Source organism: Heterodontus francisci, chromosome 1, assembly GCF_036365525.1.
Source record: "Heterodontus francisci isolate sHetFra1 chromosome 1, sHetFra1.hap1, whole genome shotgun sequence".
NCBI classification, from domain to species: domain Eukaryota; kingdom Metazoa; phylum Chordata; class Chondrichthyes; order Heterodontiformes; family Heterodontidae; genus Heterodontus; species Heterodontus francisci.
In genome coordinates, this window is record NC_090371.1 from 215,699,652 (window position 1) to 215,726,773 (window position 27,122).

The following is a 27,122-nucleotide window of genomic DNA, read 5'->3' on the forward strand; positions in this document are numbered from 1 at the left end:
AAATTGTCCAATGGGATAGAACATTTTCAACTTCAGGATCTTTACCAACCCTCTTTTTTTCCTTTCTGGATCTGATTACTAGCCAGTCCGCCAACAATTTTTTCTTGTTCCTCTCAAGATTTGCCAGGGTTGACTGAAGAAAATTAAAGTACATAATCTCTCTGACTGAGTCTCTGTATTATTCCCATCTCCTGCAAAATTTGCACTTTCTGTGAAGTGGAAAATGAACCACGACTTACTTGCCATGGTGATTTACTGTGCAGAGCAGGAGTTGTGGGCACCTGTTTATCATGCTTTGTTATTTACAGCTGTGCTTGATAATATGAGAAAAATTTTGATGTGTGAAATATCCATTGATTACTGGTACAAACAGAATGAGAACTTCCTGGAAACTGATCTATACAGCCAAATTTGGATTGATCACCACAAGAAAATTCTATAGTAAAATATTTTACCCATATGTCAGCTTAGGTTTTTTAACCATAGGACTATTACAAGTGAACCCAAACTTCAAATCGCCAACATCAATGCCTGAAGCAGATATCTGGCCTCTGGGAAGATGAATGAAAGCTACTTGGCATTAGTGAGTGTTTAGATTCTCTGTAGCTCTTCCCATACTGTTCTTGGAATCAGTCACCTGTTATTCTAAATTGTTGGGCTTGGTTTTCCTTCTGTACATAACCACCACCTACTGCACCATCAGGTTCCATCATGAGGTTCTGTATGGCACCTTATGGAAGAAGACATAGGAACACAGGAAAAGGAGGAGGCCATTTAGCCCCTCAAGTCTGTTCCCTCATTCAATGAGATCATGGTTGATCTATAACCTGACTCCATATACCTGCCTTTACCTGATATATCTTAATACCTTTAATTAACAAAATTCATCAACCTCAGATTTAATGTAGCATCAACTGCCATTTGCAGATGAGAGTTCCAAACTTCTACCACCCTTTGCATGACTAAGTGTTTCCTAACTTCACTTCTGAAAGGCTCTCACTTTTAGGCAACGCCCCCTAGTAAACAAATTAGCAGACTAATCAATAATGGGGAGCATCACCCTGTTTCCACCCTTCCAAATGTGCAATTTTCAGCCTGGAGTCTATGAGCAGCAATCAGGAGCATAAACAGTGTGTGTTTTTTCCCCCCCAACCTCTACTAGTAGGTACTGAGACAAACAGTAGCACATTTACATCCCCCTCGGCTGAGATCAGCTAGTTCACCACATCAGGAATGTAACGTTGTAGTATATCTGTAATCACACCAGACAGTGCATTCTTCATTTCAGCTATCAATGTATTTTATTTGCCCCTCATGATTCATATTGGTCTGAAACTGAGTGGCACTTACTCCAGTCAACAGCAGTGCTTAGGAGATGGTGTGCATTTGTAGCAATTCCTTTCTTTGCTCATTTGAGGTTTGAGGCTACACAGTTAGATCTCTACACCATGTGCTGTCACCATATCTTTGACATCACCAAAATTCTGCATTTAATTGCATTTTTTAAAGTATTATCATTTTGTCATATTTTGCAATGATTTGTTCATTTGGACAATTACTTTGCTTACTACGAAAGTCTTTGGCTGGGATTTAATGAGGAACAAGCCGACGACAATGGAGGGGGGGAGGCCTAATATGGCGCTGGGTCAGGACCCCGTGTCATTACGCCGGGACTCAATTTCACGAGTGGCAGATGACAAGTTGCATGGGGATTTCGCTCGCGTTTCGAAAATGAGTAATTAAAAGGTAATTTAGATGATTAAGAAGGCAATTGAAACAGATTTTATGGGCCCTTCGAATTTTTTTGAGTAGTGCACGGGCGTTACAGGGGGTCAGAGCTTCGGCAGGTTTTAAAGGGAGGCAGTGGAGCAGCAGCTGTTGGTGTAGTTGCACTCGGCAGCTGTGCAGTGAGGTGTTTCACTTTCATTACAAGGAAAGAGTAGGGCAATCAAATATATGGGATTGAGACCCCCCGTGAGGAGTCTTCCTCCTGTTAGGGGGCTCACTGGAGAGGGGCCTGAAAGGGGGGTGGGTTGTGTAGTGTTTCAGCACCCACTGGAAGGGTGTTCACCATTATAGCAGAAGGGCTCAGGTGGCATGGGCATCGTGCAAGCTGATGGGACTCCTTAGCTGGAGGCTGAAGGGATCTGGTTGCTGCCTGAAGAGGATGGTCGCTGGTCGCAGGCTTCCTGCTGGCTACAGTTTGATACAGGACTCGGGTGCTGGTGGACGCAGCTGCCACCTCAAAGCCTGCCTCCAGTCTCCGAGTGGTCCAGCCGGCCAATTAACGGACAGGGACGGTAGCGGGAGGGGCTTCACCACTCGCTTCCAGTTCCGCCTTCCCCTTCCTGCCGAGTCCCATGAAGTCCCGGCCTCTATTTTTTCTTATAAACGATACTTCAATAACTATTTCTGGAAAAAGGTCAGCTCTGATGGATTCTGGTTTTGTTTAAAAGACTTTGTTTTTAAAAATGATTCAATTTGATATGCTGAGTTGTCATTGTCACTTAAAAATAATAAATTAAAAAAGCAAACTTTCCCAAAGTCAGTTTGATTGTTGAAATCAAACAATACTGTACTTGGCTACTTCCTGAAGTAGAGGTCTAAGTGATAATCAACAAGCAACGTTAAACCACAAAACAGAGTTAACTCTTTCACCTATTTTTGAACTTTTGTTTCCTTTATCAGTAGTAACAGAAAATATTTGTCTGGGAACATTGAAAGTTGCAGCAGCTTTCTGCTGGATCCTATGTTAAATTACAGCTCAACATCTCCACTGAATTAATTATTGTAGCGTTCTTCTTAGATCTAATTCTTACAACTAAACCACCAATTATTTAAAGCAAAACATACTATTTAATGCGGCACTAAATCTACCTACTAATTATCTCTGCTGCCAAATCAGTTGTGTACATAGGGATGCTTGAAATTGACAAGAGATTATTGGAAAAGTGTAATATGATTAAGACTGATGATATATAGAAACAATTTTGACACAAAACATTTAATAGTTCTTTGCATAACTATTTCCAGCAAATGCCTCACCTAACCACACATTAACTTGTTTCTTCTCATGTTCTGTACTCAAGTTCACAGTTAAATTGTTGCATTTAAGTGCTGAATATACATGGTAAATTCCAAAAGGTATGGGGACAGAACACAATGTAAATACAGATCTGGCATACAGTATTGCATGGTTAAATTGATACAAGAAGAAAAATGGATCTTAGCAGGATATTTTTCTTTTAATGGAAAAGTGCTGGGGGTTTGCTGAGAAGTGAAATGTATGAGGACAGGGAGAAAGAAACAAATTAAAATCTTATCTTTCCAGCAGCAGTATGAGAGCTCACCTCCAAGCATCTAAAAACATGCTTATGATGACCTGTTGACTGTTGGCCTTGACAAACATACAATGCTCTTTCGTCAAATTGATATCAATTAACTCCCCTTTCACCACTGGATTACAGCTTAATGAATATCTAAATATGGGCCCGCAAAGAGAGCCATAGCAGTTCAAGAGAACTGGCAGTGGTTGTGTTTTTTGCAGCTACTGTATTAAAAATATACTTTAGCATATTTGCTGTTTACATAAAGCATAATAACAGATGCAATACAGTACGTAACAGGTTATGTTTAAAAATACAATTTATCAGCTCAATGGTCACAGTATAATACTGTATTCTTGAGGACATTAAGCATGCATTTACATAAACAATATATTAGATTTTAAAAGAAATTATACATTTAAATGTCTTTTTTTAAATCTACGTACACCAATTAGAATCTGATGAATGACAGACCAGTAATGAGCTTATGCACTTTTCTGACCATTTTTCTTAGATAGCACGGTTTCTAAAATCTTATTTCAGATATTACACATCATTTTAAAATAAATTTAAGGTTAGACAATAAAAACCTGAAGTAACCTGTTTTCCCATTTTTGAATTTTAAAATCTTTTAGTCCCATGTAAAATATACATCAAAAAAGTAAAAATTATCTTGAAATGCATTTGTTCTTTTTCTCAGAGTGGAAGAAACTAAAAGATGGCTGGCCAAGAGTTTATTTATCCATCTCCTGTATCAGTCCTGTGCCTTGATGGTTTCTTGGTAAGCAAGTTTTTTCGCACTCTTCTTGTGAGTTGAATCTATTTTTGTTTCCCTGGCAACCGTTATAGAGAAACTGTTCACACTGCCTGGTATCCACATCAAAGAACCATCGCCACGCAGGGGTGTTACAGTTCCCATACTTTCTGGGTTGTTGGCAAACTGCTGCTGAGGAAAATAATGGAAAAGTAAATCTGAATAAAAGGCCAAATAAAATATTTTAAAAATCCAAATTATTGGTGATGAACCAAACAATTGAATTATTTATTATGAGATAAATTCTAGTTAGTTTTTTAAAAATGCTAACGTTCAATTCAACCTCTATTTAAATAACCATTTCTGACATTTAATACTGTAGAAGAGTTTAAGAGTGAAACTAATCATTTAACAACACTACGAAGGGAGCAACTTCTCAGAGTCAATATAAGTTTTATTTAAAAAGGTAATGGAGAAAATAATGAGATGTAGAATAAATAATGAGACTTAAAATCTCCAGGGCCTGTTTCCATCCCAGGGTATTAAAAAAAAAAGTAAGGAAATTGTAGAAGCCCACTCCCTATATCCTTTGATTCCCTGAGAGATCAAAAATCTATCTATCCCAGCCTTGAACATACTCAATGATGGAGCATCCACAACCCTCTGGGGTAGAGAACACCAAAAATTCACAGCCCCCTAAGTGAAGAAATTACTCCTTGTCTCAGTCCTAAGTGAACGACCCCTTATCTTGAGGCTGTTCCCCCGTGATCTAGATTCCCAGTCAGGGGAAATATCTCTCAGTGCCTACACTGTCAAGCCCCTTCAGAATTTTGTACGTTTCAATGAGATCGCCTCTCACTCTTCTAAATTCAAGAGAGTATAGGCGCAGTTTACTCAGCCTCTCATCATAGGACAACCCTCTCATCCCAGGATACCAATCTAGTAAACTTTTGGGTGTTGTCTCCAAGCCAAGTATATCCTTTCTTAAAGATGCAGACCAAAACTGCTCACAGTACTCCAGGCGCTGTCTCACCAAAGCCCTGTACAATTGCAGCAAGACTTCCTTATTCTTGTACTCCATGCCCCTTGTAATAAAGGCCAACATGCCATATGCTTTCCTAAATGCTTGCTGTAACTGCATGCTATGAAAGCAATGTAGAGGGGCATCTGTTGTTCGCGGCATTTCTCCTGTAGCTGGCGAAGGGAGAACTGCATGTCAATGGTGGATCTCTCTGCTCGAAAGCCACACTGTACCTCAGGGTAGACACACTCAGCCAGCTTCTGGAGCCTGTTTAAAACGACTCGAGCGAAGACTTTCCCCACTATGCTGAGCAGGGAGATTCCACGGTAGTTTTTGCAGTCACCGCGGTCACCCTTGTTCTTACAGAGGGTGATGATATTGGCATCGCGCATGTCCTGAGGTACTGCTCCCTCATCCCAGCACAGGCAAAGCAGTTCATGGAGTGCTGAAAGTATAGCAGGCTTGACACTCTTGATTATTTCAGGGGTAATGCCATCCTTCCCAGGGGCTTTTCCACTGGCTAGAGAATCAATGGCAATCCTGAGTTCCGATTTTGTTGGCTGTTCATCCAGCTCATCCATGACTGGCAGAGACTGGGCTGCACTGAGGGTGGTCTCACTGACATTTTCCCTGGAGTACAGTTCCAGATAGTGCTCCACCCAGCGGTCCATTTGCTTGCGTTGGTCAGTGATCGTGTCCCCAGATTTAGACTTGAGGGGGGGGCGATCTTCCTGATGGTTGGCCCAAAAGCTCTCTTAATGCCATCATACATTCCTTAGCGGCGATGACAGGTTCCAGCTCTTCAAAGTGAGATTGAAACCAGTTTGCATTCTGCTTCACATGTTTGCCATAGGTGGTCATTGCTGAGTCATAGATGGCTTCTCTGATGTGGGCCCACTTGGTCTCTGCATCCCCTGTAGGAGTGTTTTGAAGGGCTTTTTCAAGTGAATTTAGAAACTTATGTAGCAGCTGTGGATAAGAAATTCTGTTAGTGTTGATGTGCGGGCGGCCCTTCTGCTTGGACTGAATCAGCTTCTGTGGTTTGAGTCTAACCTTGCTGCACACCAGGGAGTGGTCGGTGTCATAGTCCGCACTGTGGAAGCTGCGTGTGATTTGAATGATGTTTAAAGAGGCTGTCCTTGTGACGATGAGGTCCAGCTGGTGCCAACGACGTGATCTTGGGTGCCTCCATGAAACCTGGTGGCAGGGTTTAGTATGAAAGAACGAGTTGGTGATGCAGAGGTTGTGATAGGTACACAACTCCATGAGTCTCTGTCCATTCTCATTCATCCTTCCAATGCCATAGTGCCCAAGGCAGGAGGGCCATGAGTCATGGTCGGCCCCAATCCTGACGTTAAAGTCCCCCAGCAGGAACAAATGTTCGGTATTGGGAATGCTATTAATGATATTATGGAGTTCCTCGTAGAACTGGTCTTTAACTTCAGGTGGGGAGCAGAGTGTTGGAGCATAGATGCTGTGTTGGTGTACTGGACCAGAGGCAGTGAGCAGTCGGATGGACAGTATGCGTCCTGAGCTATTTGAAGGTGGCTATATCATGCTGAGCAAAGAGTTTTTGATGGCGAAGCCCACTCCATGCTGTCTTGGTTCTTCATGATCCCTCTGCCAGAAGAAGGTGTAGTCTTGCTCTCTGAGAGATCTGCTCGCAGGGAGGCCTGTCTCCTGAAGTGCTGCAATGTCCACATTGAGTCTACTGAGCTCGTTGTTAATGATGGCGGTCTTCCGAGAATCGCTGATTTGTGTAAGGTCTTCCGACAGGCCAGGACACATAGTTCTGACGTTTAAGCTTGCAAAACGAAGGGCTGGTACAGCCCTGAGGCACAGTGTGGCTTTTGAGCAGAGAGATCTACCATTGACATGCTGTTCTCCCTTCGCCAGCTACAGGAGAAATGCTGCGAACAACAGATGCCCCTCTACATTGCTTTCATTGATCTCACCAAAGCCTTTGACCTCATCAGCAGACGCGGTCTCTTCAGACTACTAGCAAAGATCGGATGTCCACCAAAGTTACTAAGTATCATCACCTCATTCCATGACAATATGAAAGGCAAAATTCAGCATTGCAGCGCCTCTTTGGACCCCTTTCCTATCCTGACTGGTGTGAAACAGGGCTGTGTTCTCGCATCTACACTGTTTGGGATCTTCTTCTCCCTGCTGCTCTCACATGCGTTCAAGTCTTCAGAAGAAGGAATTTTCCTCCACACAAGATCAGATGGCAAGTTGTTCAACCTTGCACATCTTAGAGCGAAGACCAAAGTACGGAAGGTCCTCATCAGGGAACTCCTCTTTGCTGACGATGCTGCATTAACATCCTACACTGAAGAGTGTCTGCAGAGACTCATCGACAGGATTGCGGCTGCCTGCAACGAATTTGGCCTAACCATCAGCCTCAAGAAAACAAACATCATGGGACAGGATGTCAGAAATGCTCCATCCATCAATATCGGCGACCATGCTTTGGAAGTGGTTCAAGAGCTCACTTACCTAGAGCTTATCACCAGTAACCTGTCTCTCAATGTAGAAATCAACAAGCGCATGGGAAAGGCATCCGCTGCTACGTCCAGACTGGCCAAGAGAGTGAGGGAAAATGGCACACTGACATGGAACACAAAAGTCCGAGTGTATCAAGCCTTTGTCCTCAGTACCTTGCTCTACGGCAGCGAGGCCTGGACAACGTATGTCAGCCAAGAGCGATGTCTCAATTCATTCCATCTTTGCTGCCTCCGGAGAATCCTTGGCATCAGGTGGCAGGACCGTATCTCCAACGCAGAAGTCCTCGAGGCGGCCAACATCCCCAGCATATACACCCTACTGAGCCAGCGGCGCTTGAGATGGCTTGGCCACGTGAGCTGCATGGAAGATGGCAGGATCCCCAAGGACACATTGTACAGCGAGCTCGTCACTGCTGTCAGACCCACCGGCCGTCCATGTCTCCGCTTTAAAGACGTCTGCAAACGCGACATGAAGTCCTGTGACATTGACCCCATGTCGTGGGAGTCAGTTGCCAGTGATTGCCAGAGCTGGTGGACAGCCATAAAGGTGGGGATAAAGAGTGGCGAGTCGAAGAGACTGAGCAGTTGGCAGGAAAAAAGACAGAAGCACAACTGTGTAACAGCCCTGACAACCAATTTTATCTGTGGACGAGTCTGTCACTCTAGAATTGGCCTTTATAGCCACTCCAGGCGCTGCTTCACAAACCACTGACCACCTCCAGGCGCTTACCCATTGTCTCTCGAGACAAGGAGGCCAAAGAAGAAGAAGAACCTGCATGCTAACTTTGTGTTTTTTTAAATGAGTAGACCCAAGTCTCTCTGAACATCAACATTTAAAAGTTTCATGCTTTTTAAAAAATATTCTGCTTTTCTATTCTTACGACCAAAATGAATAATCTAACACTTCCGCACATTATATTCCATCTGCCATCTTGTTGCCCACTCACTTTACCACTTTGCAGCCTCTTTTTGTCCTCCTCACAGCCTACATTCCCACCTAGCTTTGTATTGTCGGCAAACTTCAATACATTATTCTCTGTCTCTTTGCCTAAGCCATTACCATAGATTGTAAATAGCTGAGGCCCCAGCACTCCACTGGTTACAGCCTGCCAACTTGAAAATGTCCCATTTATCCCTACTCTCTGCTTCCAGTCATTAAACAATCCTCCATCCATGCTAATATATTACCCCCAAATCCATGAGTCCTTGGCTTGAGTATTAACCTTTTGTGTAGCACCTTATTGAATGACTTTTGGAAATCCAAATATACTACATCTACTGGCTCCCCTTCATGTACATTAATAGTTATATCCTCAAAAAACTCTAATAAATTTGTTAAACATGATTTGCCTTTCATAAAACCATATTGACTGTGTCAGATCATACTATGATTTTCCAAGTGCATTGTTAAGACTTCCTTAATAATAGATTCCAGCATTTTCCTGATGACTGATGTCAGGCTAACTGGCTTATAGTTCCCTGTCTTCTCTCCTTCCTTTCTTGAATACCAGTCTTATATTTGTTAACTTCCAATCTGCTGGGACTTTTCTAGAATCTAGGAAATTTTGGAAAATCATCATCAGTGCACCCCCTGTCTCTGCAGCTACCTCTTTTAGAACCCTAGGATGTAGACTATCAGGTCCTATGGGTTTGTGTATTAGTCCCTTAAGTTTCTCTAATACTTTTTCTCTGCTGATATTAATTACCTTAAGTTCCTCACTCTTATTAGCCCCTTGGTTACCCTCTATTTCTGGTATGCAATTTGTGTCTTCTACTGTGAAGATGCACACAAAATATTTGTTCAGCGTCTCTGCCAGTTTCTCATTCCCCATGGTCATTTCTCCTGTCTCTGCCTCTAAGGGACTAATGTTTACTTTAGGTACTCTCCTTTTTATATACTTGTAAAGGCTCTTACAATCTGTTCCTATGTTCCTGGTTAGTTTATTCCCATCCTATTTTTTTTCCTCTTTATCAACTTTTTGGTTGCCCTTTGATGGTTTCCAAATTCTCCCAATCTTCAAGCTTCCCATTCTTTGCAATGGAACAGGTTCCTCTTTCTCCAGTATCCCATGAATCAAAACCCTTTCTTCCCACGCCACTCTGAGCCGCACATTAATTCTCTAATCTGCTTGACCCTGTGCCAATTGGTGTGTGGCTCAGGTAACAATCCAGAGATTAGCACCTTTGAGGTTTTGTGCTTTAATTTGGACCCTAACTCCTCAACTCTCTCAGCAGAACAACATTCCTAGTTATACCTATGTTGTTGGTTCCTACATGGACCACGAAGATTGGATCTTCCCCCTCCCCCTCCAAAGTTCTTCTCCAGCCATGCGGAGATGTCTTTAACCTTGGCACCGGGCAGGCAACACAACCTTCACACCACAACTCTTAATTCCTTCATCTAAGTTTGATGATGACACTAAATTAGGAGGGACAGTAAATATTGCAGATGACAGCAGGAATTTGCAAAGGAACATAGACAAATTAAGTGAATGAGCAAAACTGTGGTAAATGGAGCTCAATGTGGAAAAGTGTGAAGTCATTCTGTTTGGACCCAAGAAAGAGAAACTGGAGTATTTTCTAAATGTTGAGAAACTATGAACTGTAGAGGAGCAGACTAGGCAAGTATAAAAAGGAATCAAAAAGGCTAATGTAAATGTTGGTCTTTATCTCAAGGGGACTGGAATACAAATGGGAGGATGTTATGCTTCAGTTGGGCACAGTCTTGGTTGGTCAGACCCTATCAGGAGTACACTATTCAGTTTTGGGCACAACACCTCAGGAAGGATAGACTGGTCTTGGAGTGGGTGCAGCACAGATTCACCAGAATGATACTGGGGCTTAGAGGGTTAAATTATGAGGACAAGTTTCATAAATTTGGATTGTATTCCTTTGAGTACAGAAGATTAAGAAGTAATGTGATATAGAGGTGTTTACATTTTATTCAGGATTTGATAGGATTGTTACAGAGAAACTGTTTCCTCTGGTGGGGGAATCAAGAACAAGGGGCATAAACTTAAAATTAGAGCTAGGCCATAAAGGATTGAAATTAGGAAATATTTTTTCATACAAAGAAGTAGTCTAGAACTCTCTTTTAAAAATCTGTGGATGCTTCAACAATTGAAGCTTTCAAGACTGAGATGGATAGATTTTTGTTAGGTAAGGGAATCAAGAGATATGGAGATTAGGTACAGATCTCATTGAATGGCTGAGCAGGTTTGAGGGGCTGGATGCCCTTCTCCTGTTTCTAACGTTGCTGTGTTCCTGAAAATTACTAAAGAACAGATTGAAATTATATGGGAGAGAAGTAGACATAGAAGATTTAAAAAAATCTATTTAAATTGTAATAGGCTGCATGCTATTGCATTTGATAATTTCTACAAAATCTAAGTTCAGTTTTACACATATCTTTGCTCATCTGCAAAGATTTGACACGTATGATTATAATTTATACATTCCTGGAGTTGGTTATACATGAGAACATTAAAAAGTAGTTATAAGGCAGAGATGGTCATTTCTCTGATCAAGTCTGTTCCATCCAGAGTCCATGTATAATTGACTTTTCTTGCATTCTACCTCATGATCCACTAGTTTAAGGAACACTAAAAGGGGAAACTTTATGAATTTGTGCTCCTGTCAAAACTTTGTCCACTGGAAGCACTTTGGGATTTTGGACTCATATCCCCCATGATTTTCCATCCATTTAAATTATCTGCCTGTCCATTCACATTTCTAGGGGAGTACATACAATGATTTAATTCTAAGATTCAAATTTGAAGGAGGACGAAGAGGAGGTTAGGAGGGACGGCTAACTCCTTGCAAAAATAGGCTGCATGTCACAAGCGTGACCAATCACAGGTCTGCACAACCCCTTTACTATACTGGAGATCAGATACCATGAGGAACATGAGCGAACTTGGGTCCATTCTTGAGAAACCATCCTGGGTGCTAAAGCAAAGCCTTAGCAATGCTTGTGCTGGGTATGTACATATGGTGCATATGATGTACATATAGGTATTAACAGTTGTTCATGGTGTGGTGCAGCATCGGGTAGAACAGGTGAAGATGGTAATTACAAAGGAGAGTATAGTTACCATCAATCTGAGGTTGGATGTGATGCTGTACGATAGTTCCATTAGAGACAAGGGTAAAGGAAAACCATGAAAGACGTTGAAAGAGGTAGAGTTGTTTGCTCAATGTAAAGACATGAGATGGAAGTATGAGATGCATGTGGTAATGGCAGTATTTTGGAGATTTTTAGGTGCAGCAGGCGAGGGAACATGCTTGAGAAGCTGCATCTCCAACTCTCTTCCTCCTTTGAGATGCTCCTTAAAACCTACCTCTTTGATCTTGCTTTTGATTGCCTGTTTGAAAGTGCAGGATTTTCCTCATGGGCTTCGGGACACTAACATCAGAGTCAAATGGGGCTCAGAAGTTTGGACTGTGGGGGAAACAGTCACCCGGCAGTAATTTTCCCCAAATTGGCCAATTAGTAGCTAGAGGGCAGCTTGCTGTCCAATTAAGGACGGCGGACAGGCTCTCAAAGCCGGAGGGCCAATAGGAGGCCTTCCAGCACTGAAGAAGCCGAAGGCTGCCTTTTCAGGTAAGAGAAAGGGCACCATAAGGTGCAGGTGCCCTCGCTCCAATTTTTTGACCTTCAAAATAAAATATCTCCTCAGCAGCTAGGCCAGCACTGTGGTGGGGGTGGGGGGGGGGGAGCCTCTCTACAGGGTGGTCTGCGGCTGTAACTGAAGCCAGGCAGGCAGACAGGCGTGAGGGTCTCAAAGCCTACTTGGAGAGCCAGCTCTCTGGTCTGCTGCTGAGAGGCCGCCTCCAGGCAGCTGGCCTGTTCCCTGATGCCTTGGGGGCCTGGAGGCCGATAGGAAGTAGGCCTTAATAGTCCTTTAAAGGGCCTTAATTGGCTACGCGCCACTTTTAGGCAGGTAACCCTGGTATCCCCCCCTACCCCATCCCGCCTCTGGGAAAATGGCCCGAGGGCAGGATGGCGCCAGTGGCACAAAATTCCGCACCTGCCCACTTCCATGCTGGTTCCATTGAGGCCTAAAAATTCTGCCGCTAATATTTGTCTGAATATGCTCCTGTAACACACCTGAGGACATTTTACTACTTTAAAGGACTATTAGAAATACAAGCTGTTGTTGAAAGGAACAAAGATTGGTACTGTGATGAAGAGGACTGAAAGTGCAGCAAAGAAGATGTTGAGGTGAAGTGAAAACCACAATATGTTAAAAGAATTAGGAAAAAAAATTACTGTGCAGATTGATGGGGTGTCCGCTGATGCCCTGAATGATCAGTCGTGTGGCAGGGGTTGGAATCCTAACAGTGGTTGGCAATTTCTGAAGCTTTTCATAAGGAAGGAGGCAGTTTTTCTTTCAATTCTTCAGAGACATAGGGAAGATGTTTCCTCCAATTTCTTGCTGAAAAAGGCAAAGAGTGGAGAATGGAGGAAAATAACTGGGGAAGGCCTGCTGCCAAATCCTCGTCCTAAAATTGGACAATTATATTTTCCTCCCTCACACCATTACAACAGATGTTGGCCACCAGCCATTGCTCACCCCATCACACAAAAATGACAGCTAGGAGGCAGGACTTAGGTTCTCAACTGATTTCCCTCCATCTCCAGCTTTACAACTGGAGGCCAGAAGGGAAGAAGAGCCTGGGTGATTGTTCCGGTGAGAAGCAGGAGGAAGGATTTTTTGGACTGCAAGGTAGCAGTCCTGGCCACCTCTGTTGCCAGCCTCTCCAGCTGTCTGCTTTTGGCTCTTGAGTTCATTCAGAGCCTATTCAAAATTTAATGTTGCCACATTTCGGAGGCTTCTCACCACTCAAGTAAGGTGTTGCAGTGGGTGTTCTACTGCAGCACTGCAATACTTCAATTCCCCACAGTAGTGACTACCCTGAAGAATAGAAGAATGGGTGGAGTCTATCCTGTATAATTAACTACCCCAATGAGGTGGGGTTGGACTAGCGGGTAGAAGTCTCACCCTGATTCCCTTCCTGTAATTCCTTTAAAGGAACTTAGGAATTTCATGGCCAGGATTTTGAGATCACCTGAGGCGGGATTGAAGGTGGGGAGCACGGATTATTCTGACGGGTGGCGGAGATGCGGAAGGCCCATTGCCTCCTTGTCACCCAGCAATCTTCCCGGGTGTGGGATAGGCCAACATCAACCTTGCCGTCCAGAGGCCGATTGAGACCTTTAAATGGCCTAGCAGTGGCCATTTAAAAGCCTCTTCCCGCCACCACTGAGATCATACCAGCGACGGAGGGTGGGGCCTCTGCTGCGTGAGGACACCTTGTAAAAAGAGGCCCCCTCTCTGCGGGCTTGGCAAAGCAATTTGTGGTCCATGGAGGACCCCCACCAGGAACAACTTTATCCTCCTGGACTGCACGACCACCACCTTTGCCAGGGCCTTCCGGACTGACCCCAGCGACCTCGCCTTACCTACCTCTGTTCTGGGGTTCCAGTGCTGGGCCTGGGTCGAGGCCTCTGCAGTACTGGCAGTGGCCACCGCTTCCGGTGGCACTGCTGAGCTGCTGGCCCTCTGATTGGCCGGCAGCTCTTGGAGGTGGGATCCCCAATCCTTTGAAGTCTTTCAAGGGACAGGGATCCCGCCTCCTACAACTTTGATTCAAAAATGCTCTGCTTCCTCTTTTCTACCAAAGGTTTCTTTTCCCCTCAGCAACTCTTGACTCTATACAACCCAAGTTCATTCAAAACTTGAATGGATTCCTATCTGGGTAGGCACTTCCAGGACTTAGCTAGGATACAAGAAACAGTTAATCAGCTGATAGGTGATCCTTCTCTCAACTCTAGCCTTCAATTGCAGCACTCCCTTCATTCAACCATTTTTGTCTCTTTCAATGCTGTCTAATAGAAATCGCTGACTCTTTCTGATTGAGACTCCATATCCTTACAGATACAAATTCTTTGCTTGAGCTATAGCACTCATAACAGGGGTCAGTCCTCATTAGGACTGGCACTTGTCTATGATGTCAAATGGAAGAATTTGGGAGCCACTGTCCCCATGGAAAGCATTTTTAAAAATCGCAGACACCTAGCCGTGATCTTCCATCTAGATTTTAATGGATGAAAAATTATTGGCTGCATGTCTACAATTTCCAGAGACATTTCCTGTGAGCACTGGTTTGCACAATCATCTCGTTAATGCACCTAAAATTATCCAACTTTATACTCCCAGATTCACAGAGCTAGAAATATAGAACATCTTCGTAACAAATTGTAAAAATGTAGTTTGATTTTTCTTTAACATTTTGAGCCCATTTATAGGTTAAATACAATATTTGTTAGAACCCTACATATAACTAAGAGCTACATAGAGCTGATGAGTTATTTAAACCTCCTTTCTCAACTAACAGGATCCTTCACATTTCTTGCAATTTTGGCCGTAAGAACATGAAACTTATTTTTATTAAACTTCTTTTACAAAATTAGAGGCAGAACACTTTTTTTATTCATTCATGGGATGTGGGCGTCACTGGCTAGGCCAGCATTTATTGCCCATTCCTAATTGCCCTTGAGAAGGTGGTGGTGAGCTGCCTTCTTGAACCGCTGCACTCCATGTGAGGTAGGTACACCCACAGTGCTGTTAGGATGAGAGTTCCAGGATTTTACCCAGTGACAGTGAAGGAACAGCGATATAGTTCCAAGTCAGGATGGTGTGTGACTTGGACGAGAACTTGCAGGTGGTGGTGTTCCCATGCATCTGCTGCTCTTGTCCTTCGAGGTGGTAGGGGTCGTGGGTTTGGAAGGTGCTGTCTAAGGAGCCTTGGTGCGTTGCTGCAGTGCATCTTGTAGATGGTACACACTGCTGCCACTGTGCGTCGATGGTGGAGGGAGTGAATGTTTGTAGATGGGGTGCCCATCAAGCGGGCTGCTTTGTTCTGGATGGTGTTGAGCTTCTTGAGTGTTGTTGGAGCTGCACCCATCTAGGCAAGTGGAGAGTATTCCATCACACTCCTGACTTGTGCCTTGTAGATGGTGGACAGGCTTTGGGGAGTCAGGAGGCGAGTTACTCGCTGCAGGATTCCTAGCTTCTGACCTGCTCTTGTAGCCACAGTATTAATATGGCTACTCCAGTTCAGTTTCTAGTCAATGGTAGCCCCTAGGATGTTGATAGTGGGGGATTCTGCGATGGTAATGCTGTTGAATGTCAAGGGGAGATGGTTAGATTCTCTCTTGTTGGAGATGTTCATTGCCTGGCACATGTGTGGCGCAAATGTTACTTGCCACTTATCAGCCCAAGTCTGGATATTGTCCAGGTCTTGCTGCATTTCTACATGGACTGCTTCAGTATTTGAGGAGTCACGAATGGTGCTGAACATTGTGCAATCATCAGTGAACATCCCCACTTCTCACCTTATGATTGAAGGAAGGTCATTGATGAAGCAGCTAAAGATGGTTGGGCCTAGGACACTATCCTGAGGAACTCCTGCAGTGATGTCCTGGAGCTCAGATGATTGACCTCCAACAACCACAGCCATCTTCCTTTGCGCTAGGTATGACTCCAACCAGCAAAGAGTTTTCCCCCTGATTCCCATTGACTCTAGTTTTGCTTGGGCTCCTTGATGCCATACTCGGTCAAATGCTGCCTTGATGTCAAGGGCAGTCACTCTCACCTCACCTCGAGTTCAGCTCTTTTGTCCATGTTTGAAATAAGCCTGTAATGAGGTCAGGGGTTGAGTGGCCCTGGCAGAACCCAAACTGAGCATCATTGAGCAGGTTATTGCTCAGCAAGTGCTGCTTGATGGCACTGTTGATGACACCTTCCATCACTTTACTGATGGTTGAGAGTAGACTGATGGGGCGGAAATCGGTCAGGTTGGACTTGTCCTCCTTTTTGTATACAGGACATACCTGGGCAATTTTCCACATTGCCGGGTAGATGCCAGTGTTGTAGCTATACTGGAACAGCTTGGCTAGGGGTGCGACAAGTTCTGGAGCACAGGTCTTCAGTACTATTGCCGGAATATTGTCAGGACCCACAGCCTTTGCAGTATCCAGTGCCTTCAGTTGTTTGATATCACACGGAGTGAATCGAATTGGCTGAAGTCTGGCATCTGTAATGCTGGGGACTTCAGGAGGGGGCTGAGATGGATCATCAACTTGGCACTTCTGGCTGAAGATTGTTACAAATGCTTCTGCCTTATCTTTCGCACTGATGTGCTGGGCTCCACCATCGTTGAGGATGGGGATATTTGTGGAGCCACCTCCTCCAGTTAGTTGTTTAATTGTCCACCACCATTCACGACTGGATGTGGCAGGACTGCAGAGCTTAGATCTGATCCGTTGGTTATGGCGTCACTTAGCTCTGTCTATTGCATGCTCCTTATGCAGTTTGGCATGCAAGTAGTCCTGGGTTGTAGCTTCACCAGGTTGACACCTCATTTTGAGGTATGCCTGGTGCTGCTCCTGGCATGCCCTCCTGCACTCTTCATTGAACCAGGGTTGATCTCCTGGCTTGATGGTAATGGTAGAGTGGGGGATATGCTGGGCCATGAGGTTACAGATTGTGGTTGAGTACAATTCTGCTGCTGCTGATTACCCACAGCGCCTCATGGATGCTCAGTTTTGCATTGCTAGATCTGTTCAAAATCTATCCCATTTAGCACAGTGATAGTGCCAGACAACACGATGGATGGTATCCTCAATGTGAAGGCGGGACTTTGTCTCCACAAGGACTGTGCGTGGTCACTCCTATACAGCCATGGACAGAAGCATCTGCGGCAGGCAAGTTGGTGAGAACAAGGTCAAGTATGTTTTCCCCTCATGTTGGTTCCCCCACCACCTGCCACAGACCCAGTCTAGCAGCTATGTCCTTTAGCACTCGGCCAGCTCGGTCAGTAGTGGTGCTACCGAGCCACTCTTGGTGATGGACATTGAAGTCCCCCACCCAGAATACATTTTGTGCCCTCGCCACCCTCAGTGCTTCCTCCAAGTGCTGTTCAACATGGAGGAGTACTGACTCATCAGCTGAGGGAGGGCGGTAGGTGGTAATCAGCAGGAGGTTACCTTGCCCATGTTTGACCTGATGCCATGAGACTTCATGAGGTCTGTAGTCGATGTTGAGGACTCCCAGGGCAACTCCCTCCCTACTGTAGACCACTGTCCCACCACCTCTGCTGGGTCTGTCCTGCCAGTGGGACAGGACATACCCAGAGATAGTGATTGCAGTGTCTGGGACATTGTCTGTAAGGTATGATTCCGTGAGTATGACTATGTCAGGCTGTTGCTTGACTAGTCTGTGGGAGAGCTCTCCCAACTTTGGCACAAGCCTCCAGATGTTAGTAAGGAGGACTTTGCAGGGTCGACAGGGCTTGAAATCCATCTTTCTGACAGAGCTGAAAGGGTATTGTTGTAACCGATTGTACTAGCTGGGGATCGGGTTGGGAGGGATGGTAGAGGGAAAGAAATTCCAATAATTGGGTAGAACTAAATATATGCTACTAATCATCTGACAAAGAGAAGGCTATTACAATTGCATGTTTCTATTAGTTTTGTTTATTGTACACAGTATACACAACTTGAAGTTTTTCTCTCCTGCCTACTTTGGCAGATCTTATTAATCATGGAATTTTATATCACAAAAGCAGGCCATTTGCCCCTCATGAGCCATCTAATCTAATCCCACTTTCCTGCTCACTCCCTATTCTCTTGGTATTCCTTTTTTCCAACATCTAAATCACTTTCAAAAGAATTTATGGACTCTGCTAAAAAAAGGTTGCTAAAGCAGAGAATTGCACAGATTAACCATCCACTGTGTAAAGATGTTTTCAACACTTCCTCTTCAACTCTATGATATTCGTTCATTTATGTTCTTGTTATTATCTTGAACAGTGGAATCAATATATAATTTACATGAAAATATCATAATTTTGAAGACCTCTAATGAGTCACCCCTTAATCAGCTCAGCTCTAATGTAAAATGCTCAAAACTTTTCGAGTCTCTCTTCATAACTTTAACCTCTAATCCCTGGTAATATCCTACTGAATCTACAGTGCACTTGCTTCACTGCTTTTATATCCTTCCTATAATGGGGATCCCAAAACATCAAGCAGTATTCAACTCTGATCTAAAGTCTTGTACAAGTTCAACACTACCTCTTTTCTTTTGTATTTTACATTTCTGATTGAAAGTTCAAAGATTCCGTGTAACAGTTTATGATTTTATATAGTTTTGCTGCCACCTTAAACAGCCTCTGTAACTGCACGCCAAGGTTCTTCAGCTCCTATACTCTGTTTAAGAGTTTATGTGTATAGTGTATTTTCCTTCCCTATTCTTTCACAAATGTATTACTTCGCATTTTTCTATATTGAACAGCATTTCTCACCTAGCTGCCCATCTAGTTCCTCTGCTGTTTTTCACTATCTTTGTCACAATTTGTCATATTCCCCAATTCAGTATCAGCAAATTTTGACACGGTTTCCACAAGGCCAGATCAATTTTTGTTTGTAATAAATGAGAAACCTCAACACTTACTGTTGTGAACATTATTCATCATACCTTTCCATTCTAAGAAACTGCTTTGTGCCCTCTATCTCTATCCATGTGGCCCCATCCTCTTACTTCATGTGCTATTATCTTTTCCCTACATATCTTATGCTGTAACTTGTCAATGGAATGAAATTTGGGTGGATTTTGTCAAAAAAAAATTCTGCCAAGATTACTGCCCTGCTGACTGGCCCTGATTAGTTCATGTTACTCCAACTCCTGAGTAATTTCATCCCATATTATGGCTTCTAGCCATATTATGCCTTACCAAAAACTGATGTACTGTGAAACAGTTGCTGTTTTCAAGCACTTGGAGCATATATTTTTTTTAAAAATCACTGTGGCACTAGGCCAACCAGAAACACTATGTACAGTACATCATAATATTGGTTTGCCACAATTAGAACCACATGGGTATTCTGCATTGAAAGATTATATAAAAAGAAAAGCAGGATATTTTAACCATGGTGGCACAGGCAATTTTACTGATCATTGAGTTAAATGGATGGCAATGACAAACAAACAGATGAGTAAGTTTAATCATGTGCAGAGCCTCTTTCTATTTTGACCTGCCTACACATGGTCACAGCTTAAAGTTTACTATCAGTCTTCCAAGTGAGTACTTTGATTTGTTGAAAAACTGGCTTGCCAGGCAATGAAACCCCAGTTTTAAAAGCAGCTTCCAGCTCAAAAATGACACCTGAAAGCATCAACTCCTGCTGGGGGTAAGATTCACTGGATGGAGGCATCCTCCAATACTTTACCTAACAGGGAATTCTTCATGTGTGAACCTGAACAGTGATGTTAATCAGCTCTTTCACCATCGAGAGCATCACGGCTGATTACATCCTCATCTTATGTTTCCAAATGTGTCCTTTGTAGCAGGGGTCACTGGAAAGCAATCAGGAGCAGGAACCCTGGCTGACTTTCCCTTCCCTAGCCCATGGGCATCAAGGCCAAATGCAGTAGCTCTGTCATTTACTCCTGTTGAGATCAACTAACTTAGCACAAATCAGGAATGAAATCTGGAACCTCAGTCTATATGACTGCGCTATACAAAGTTTTTACTAACTAAGCCACTGTGGAACCTCAATATCTTTTTAACCTAGTCAGCTAAATCTCATTAACCACTAAAACAATTTAATGCAAGTTATTACTTTAAAGGCATATGTGTTATACTGGCAGTTGAATAATACCTGCCCTTGCCACTCTTTGAATGTTTCTATCCAGTTGTTCGCACTGTGGTCCAGTGTAGCTCTCCTTACACAAGCACATATTAGGCCTCACACACACGCCACCATGCCGACATACCGGATCACACTTTGCTGTTAAAGAAATGAAAAATCTTTAGGATGCCAAACAATTCCATTATCTGAAGTCACTTATCTTGAAGCTTGGTATGTTATGTGCAGGTAAAGACTAAAATAATAATCTGTCCTGGAAAGAAATTTTTTTTCTTGATATGGGAACTTCAGTCCTTTTCCTGTGTTTGTTGGAAATAGGTAATAACTTCATGCACGCGTTTAAATTTGATTTGGAAGGACATAGCTGCAAGGGGCGGCTCTGCTGAACTCCTGATCTGGGCCACATTGCATAGGAAGTGTCAAGTACAGACCAGCAAGCTTTCTATTTAGGGAAGGGAAATTCTGAACTGCCCAGTTGCTATCATGTGCCTCCTGGTGGTTAGCATCAGCCATTGGTGGCAGTCTGGAAACAAGTCACTTGCCCATTAGCAGTGGATGGTATGAGGCCATGAGAAGGGGATTTGTGAGTGTCATGAACAGAAACAAAATGAGTGCGTCTGTCCTTAGTGGTGTGTACATGACTTGAAATTACAGGATGCGGTTTCACCATCATGCAATTAAATGTTGATTTTAATGTTTGAATGTTAGACATAATGCTAGTTCAGCATTAAGTAGAATGATTAGATCACTTATTTATATTTCACATTTTAAAATATGTTTCATATTCCATGAGAAAGACAGACGAGCTAACGGAAATTTTGGTGTCACTTTACAGATATTCATTAAACGCTTCATGACTTCCTTTTGACCTTATACAGTACCATTCACATGGCTATCTTGAGACCCTTTTGGCCAGAGAAGGGAGGCAGATGATCAACTAAGGAAACCAGAATAAAATTCTACTTTGTTTACTCTTTATTTAAAAAAAAGTTAAAATAACTTTATCAATACGGCTGAAATGATAACTAGCACAAATGTGAAGATTTTTTAATGCTAATTAAACATTTGTACAACCCAGTGTGACAATTTAAATGTTAGAATCCAGTTAACCCTAGGTCAAATCACGGAAGGGAGTATTTTGGGAAATTTCATCTATTAGGACTAACTAACTTTGAAGAATGAAGAATACTGTAACTAAAGGTGAGTTTCCTATATAATTTTCCTTAGCATTTATCTTTCACATATTAGGATCTTCTTTGGAGGTGGGAGGATCTATCTGCTTGCAATCCAATGCAGTGACAAGCACTGGTCTGTTACACTTTAGGTCACTTTTGTAGCTAAATCTAAATGATGTTTGTGACAGTATAAGGAATACACCATATGAATGCCTTACAGATTTTTAAAAATGTAATATGAAAGTAGCCCATGCAGCAGTGGCACTTAATTTTGTAAAGTAAGATTTATCACTGCCAGCTGGTAGCAGGCAGTTTTCTAGCCAATGAATTAGTTTTGCTCAATGGCTAGTTTATCCAGAGTATTATTTTCACAAGAGAAAAAAGTTGTATTTTTTAATAATTCTTACCTGGCAGCATAATATCATGAAACCTATATGTGTGTGTGAAGTAGAAACGATCTCCTATTTCAAGCATCTTTTTTTTGCGACATTTGGAAGATAACCAGGTTGGAAGATAATCAGACTCGGGTACAAAAAAGCACCTATGGCTTAGTCAGCTTCCTACATGTTCTACATTATTATGATTTCCTGAGGAACACAGAATACTAGTTTGGACAGAAAGTTTGGATGCAATCCAAGCATTGCTCTATTTCAGTCCTCATCCTATATTAGGTAGGGATGTTCAGTGACTAAGATATTAAGCTCTCTTGGGCCATGATATTGGACCAGATTTTGCGATAAGAATAACAGTGAGACTAACAGCACTTATCGTTATAATGGAGTAAATCGGACGGCAACTTCTAACATCCACACATGTGCATCTTAATGCAGAAATCCAGAAGGTGCTGTCAGAGATACCCCACTCATCCAAAGGCATGCACTGTTTCAGTCCTTGCCAATAAACTCGGCACTGAAATGAATGCAACAGCATGAACTTGGGGTATTTTCCCCCCAGTACGCACTAAAGTTGGCAGAAAAGGTTAGGGCTGGTGCAGTCAGGAGTGAGTGAGTTTTAATGACCTGGTAAGTGCTAATTACTGCCAGCAACCTCTCTGGCACTGAAAACCTAATTTAAATAATGTGGAGTGTTGGAAATTTAAAAATAATTAAAACTTATTCTGTCTGTGTCTTTTATCTGTTTTTGTTAATCCCATTTGCATTTCCCAGTATTTTTTCTGCATGTGATTTAAAACTATAGTTCCTACTTTATACTTCTGGACTCAGTGAGGATTCTTTAATCTGATTGGTTTAAGAACATTGCTGTTTCTTGCCCTGCTCACAGATGCCCTGTAAAAGTTGCTGGATCAGACAGAATCCCGATTAGAGCAAACCTCCATGTAAAGGCCCTTGAAAACTTATTGGGTAACTGCCAGTGAGCTGAGTGCTGTTGCTTCGCTGCTGACCACAAAACCCGGGCCAATAATTATAAGATTTTTACTTAACTGGTTATTATTTCATTTCACAAGCAGCAGTACAAATGGCAGGTATATTAACTTGTGAAAAGCCATATTTAGATCTCATGCTGGATCTAGGAGATTTGGCAGGCATTTTTTGTTTCCAGGTTTCTGTCATAAATCTGGAAGTTAAGAATTTGTTCCCAACTGAATCCTTTCTCAGAAGGAATGGTGTATTGATATAGCATGTGATATATGGATTGCTACAAAACTGAGTTGGAAACTTTAACTTAATCCGCCCTGTAGATAGAAGCGGAATTTTTGGATTTTACAAATTAGGAATCTTTTTCCCTATTCTCAGATTGGCAAATTTCTTTCATTTGTTTGTGCTGTGAAATTTCTGAACAGGAAGCTATTCTAGTAACAAAGTTCTGGGAATAAAAGTTTAAAGATAGGCTGGGGTAGAGTGCCCAAGTGCCCTTGGCAGAGCCATGTGATGAGCTTTACAGGGACAAATATGATAGCAGTTTTAAATTCAGACACCCTCTTCACATCTTATAATGACTGTGAGGCATTGGAAGAATAAGAGGGGATCATATCGCAACCTTTGCATGGGGAGACTTTGTTGTGAGAAAGATCTTGCTCCTGCAGCACAGATTTCTTAGACATGCACTTTCACTTATGGTGAAAAATAATCTGTTGCTTTGTAGCTCCATTTCTGGGGCTATTCTTTTACCTCCTGGTGGAGTGTTCACTTGTAGGGCTGTGTCACTCCCTTTTGAACAGATTTACCAAAGTATTTGGTTGGCTGTTTTCGTCTTCTACATTAGTGTCCAATTGCAGATGATCATTGCATAAAGTTAGGCAATCTTATCCTTTTCTGCTGGTTTGTGAATTTGACTTTAGTGATAAATGTACACACAAAGAATTGAGGTAGGCAAAGCCACACAACTAAATAGACTATTTTCAGCTCTAATTTATGCGTTGTGATTCTTGACAGGGCAGTAGCCCCACAACTGCAATGTTAATAATTTTGGGCTGGTGTCCCATCTATGGTGTGGGCACATCTTCTCCAGCAGCAAGGGTTGGCTTTGCCGAAAACTGTGCCTAGCTATTTACACTATTTGTGATAGGCCCTCAGTACCTGAAAAATAGGCACTGGGAGCGGATGCCAGCAATTGACAATATGTTCGGAAAGGTTACTAAAGAAACTAAGGAAATATGGAAAAATGGTGGTCCCCACATAAAAATAACCTGATGCAGAAAGTAAAATGTATCGAAGTATCTATACTTCCACCAAAACAAACAAAATTCTCCAATGCACTTTCAGAACAGAAAAGTAAATTAAAAAATTTTAGAGGCTAGGCATTCGGTTGCGTGTTTGTCCATAGATGTGAGGAGTGCACAGTTCACCAACCAACATGAATATCAGCATGGCACCTCATTAATATAACTTCTTTTTTCAAGAAGGCTGACACGGACCAACAGAAAAGCCTCCCTTTGTTCCATTTGTTTTAATCTATGAATTGCAGCTCACAGTAACTCAGTGTATGCCCAAAATCCTAACCAGCATTTACCCATAGTGAGGTTTTTACTGTTTCACTTTTTTAAAAATTCATTCTTGGGATGTGGGCGTCACTGGCTAGGCCAGCATTTATTGCCCATCCCTAATTGCCCTTGAGAAGGCGGTGGTGAGCTGCCTTCTTGAACTGCTGCAGTCCATGTGGGGTAGGTAGACCCACAGTGCTGTTAGGAAGGCAGTTCCAGGATTTTGACCCAGCGACAGTGAAGGATCAGCGATATAGTTCCAAGTCAGGATGGTGTGTGACTTGGATGGGAACTTGCAGGTGGTGATGTTCCCATGCATCTGCTGCTCTTGTCGTTCGAGCTGGTAGAGGTCGCGGGTTTGGAAGGTGCTGTCTAAGGAGCCTTGGTGCATTACTGCAGTGCATCTTGTAGATGGTACACACTGCTGCCACTGTGCGTCGGTGGTGGAGGGAGTGAATGTTTGTGGATGGTGTGCCAATCAAGCGGGCTGCTTTGTCCTGGATGGTGTCGAGCTTCTTGAGTGTTGTTGGAGCTGCACCCATCCAGGCAAGTGGAGAGTATTCCATCACACTCCTGACTTGTGCCTTGTAGATGGTGGACAGGCTTTGGGGAGTCAGGAGGTGAGTTACTCGCCACAGGATTCCTAGCCTCTGACCTGCTCTTGTAGCCATGGTATTTATATGGCTACTCCAGTTCAGTTTCTGGTCAATGGTAGCCCCTAGGATGTTGATAGTGGGGGATTCAGCAATGGTAATGCCATTGAATGTCAAGGGGAGATGGTTAGATTCTCGTTGGAGATGGTCATTGCCTGGCACTTGTGTGGCGCAAATGTTACTTGCCACTTATCAGCCCAAGCCTGGATATTGTCCAGGTCTTGCTGCATTTCTACACGGACGGCTTCAGTATTTGAGGAGTCACGAATGGTGCTTAACATTGTGCAATCATCAGTGAACATCCCCACTTCTGACCTTATGATTTAAGGAAGGTCATTGATGAAGCAACTGAAGATGGTTGGGCTTAGGATACTACCCTGAGGACCTCCTGCAGTGATATCCTGGAGCTCAGATGATTGACCTCCAACAACCACGGCCATCTTCCTTTGTACTAGGTATGACTCTAACCAGCAGAGGGTTTTCCCCCTGATTCCCATTGACTCTAGTTTTGCTAGGGCTCCTTGATGCCATACTCGGTCAAATTCTGCCTTGATGTCAAGGACTCTCACCTCACCTCACTATCTCAAAATATTATTTGTCATACTACCTCTTTGAAGCCATTTGTAATGATAGAAGTAACAACTCAGCAACAACTTACATTTATATAGCAACTTTAATGTAGAAAAATACCCAAGGTGCATGACAGGGAGGTAATCAGTCAAAAATGAACACCAAGTCAAAGAAGATATTAACATTAGGAGAGGTGACTAAAAGCTTGGTCAGAGCTGGGTTTTAAAGAGGGGTTTAGGGAAGGAATTCCAGTGCATGAGGCCCAGACTGCTGAAGGCATGACATTCTATGGACAGTTCTCCTTTTCATCTCTTCTCACAGAGCCTCCCCTCTTTGCCTCCTCCTCTGCATGTCCTGCTCATGTCACAGAGCAAGTGGCACTACAACAACTGCCTCCATACCTATGTAAGTCTTTTCACCCTTGTGTGCAGTAAATTTCTCCAAATTGCTCCAGCAATTCACAACAGCGCTTCTACAAATTTTGCCTTAGCAAAAGAAAGTAAAAAGCACCTTACCGCAACTTGTGGAGTGGCCCTTTCAATAACCCCAGAACAGGGCCCATCTTGCTTCATAATGCTTGCTTTTTCAGGTGTGATTACCAAATCGTTGCCTGCACATGCATTGACCAAATTTGGTATCCTGATGTTACATCAGCCGTTTGGGTCACTGATATCATAATAGTGTCCATTCAAAGTCTTTGGGCGCACACAGGGGACAAAGAAAATCTGCGGTAGGCCTCTGTGGCACTACACAACTGAATTTTGCACTCATAGTATTTTTTAAAATTCATTTTCAGATATGGACATCAGTGACAAGGCTGGTATTAATTGCCCATCCCTAGTTGTCCTTGAGAAGGTGGATGTGGAAAATGTTTTGAACTGCTGCAGTCCATTTGGTGTTGGTACTATGCCAGTGCTGTTAGGTAGTGATTCCAGGATTTTAACCCAACAACGATGAAGTCAGGATGGCATGTGACTTGGAGGAGATCTTGCAGATAATGGTGTTCCCATGCACTTGCTTCCCTTGTCCTTCTAGGTTGTGGAGGATGTGGGTTTGGGAGATATTGCTGAAGAAAGTTTGGCAAGTTGCTGCAGTGCATCTTGTAGATGGTTTTGCTGCCACTGTGTGCTGGTGGTGGAGGGCCTAAATGTTTAAGATGCTGGATAGGCTGTCAGTCAATCAAGTGGACTGCTTTGTCCTGGATGTTGTCGAGCTTCTTGAGTATTTTTGTAATTGCACACATTCAGGCAAGTGGAAAGTATTCCATCAGACTCTTGACTTGTGGTTTATGGGTGGTGGAGAGGCACTGGGGAGTCAGGAGGTGAGGCTGTCACTTCAGAATACCCAACCTCTAACTTGCTCTGGTAGACACGGCACTTATGTGGCTGGTCCAGTTCAGACTCTGGTAAAAGGTGACCTCCGGGATGTTGGATGATGGGGGGATTCAGCAATGG

At 43.1% G+C, this 27,122-nt stretch overlaps 1 protein-coding gene across 7 annotated transcripts in view; it reads right to left on the reverse strand.

The window, feature by feature from the left end:
* Nucleotides 1-2,988: 2,988 nt before the first annotated feature.
* hhip (hedgehog interacting protein) overlaps nucleotides 2,989-27,122 on the reverse strand; it is a 187,852-nt gene continuing 163,718 nt past the window's right edge. For 4 of the 7 annotated variants that reach the window (XM_068041527.1, XM_068041517.1, XM_068041545.1 and 1 more), the window contains 2 exons: nucleotides 20,342-20,470; nucleotides 2,989-4,272 (listed from right to left, as the gene is read on the reverse strand). In XM_068041527.1, coding sequence (XP_067897628.1) covers nucleotides 4,061-4,272; nucleotides 20,342-20,470 — 341 coding nt within the window. In that variant the 3' untranslated portion in view covers nucleotides 2,989-4,060. The remainder of the gene's footprint in view (nucleotides 4,273-20,341; nucleotides 20,471-27,122) is intronic. The other 3 variants (XM_068041552.1, XM_068041535.1, XM_068041558.1) reach the window with 3 other exon arrangements.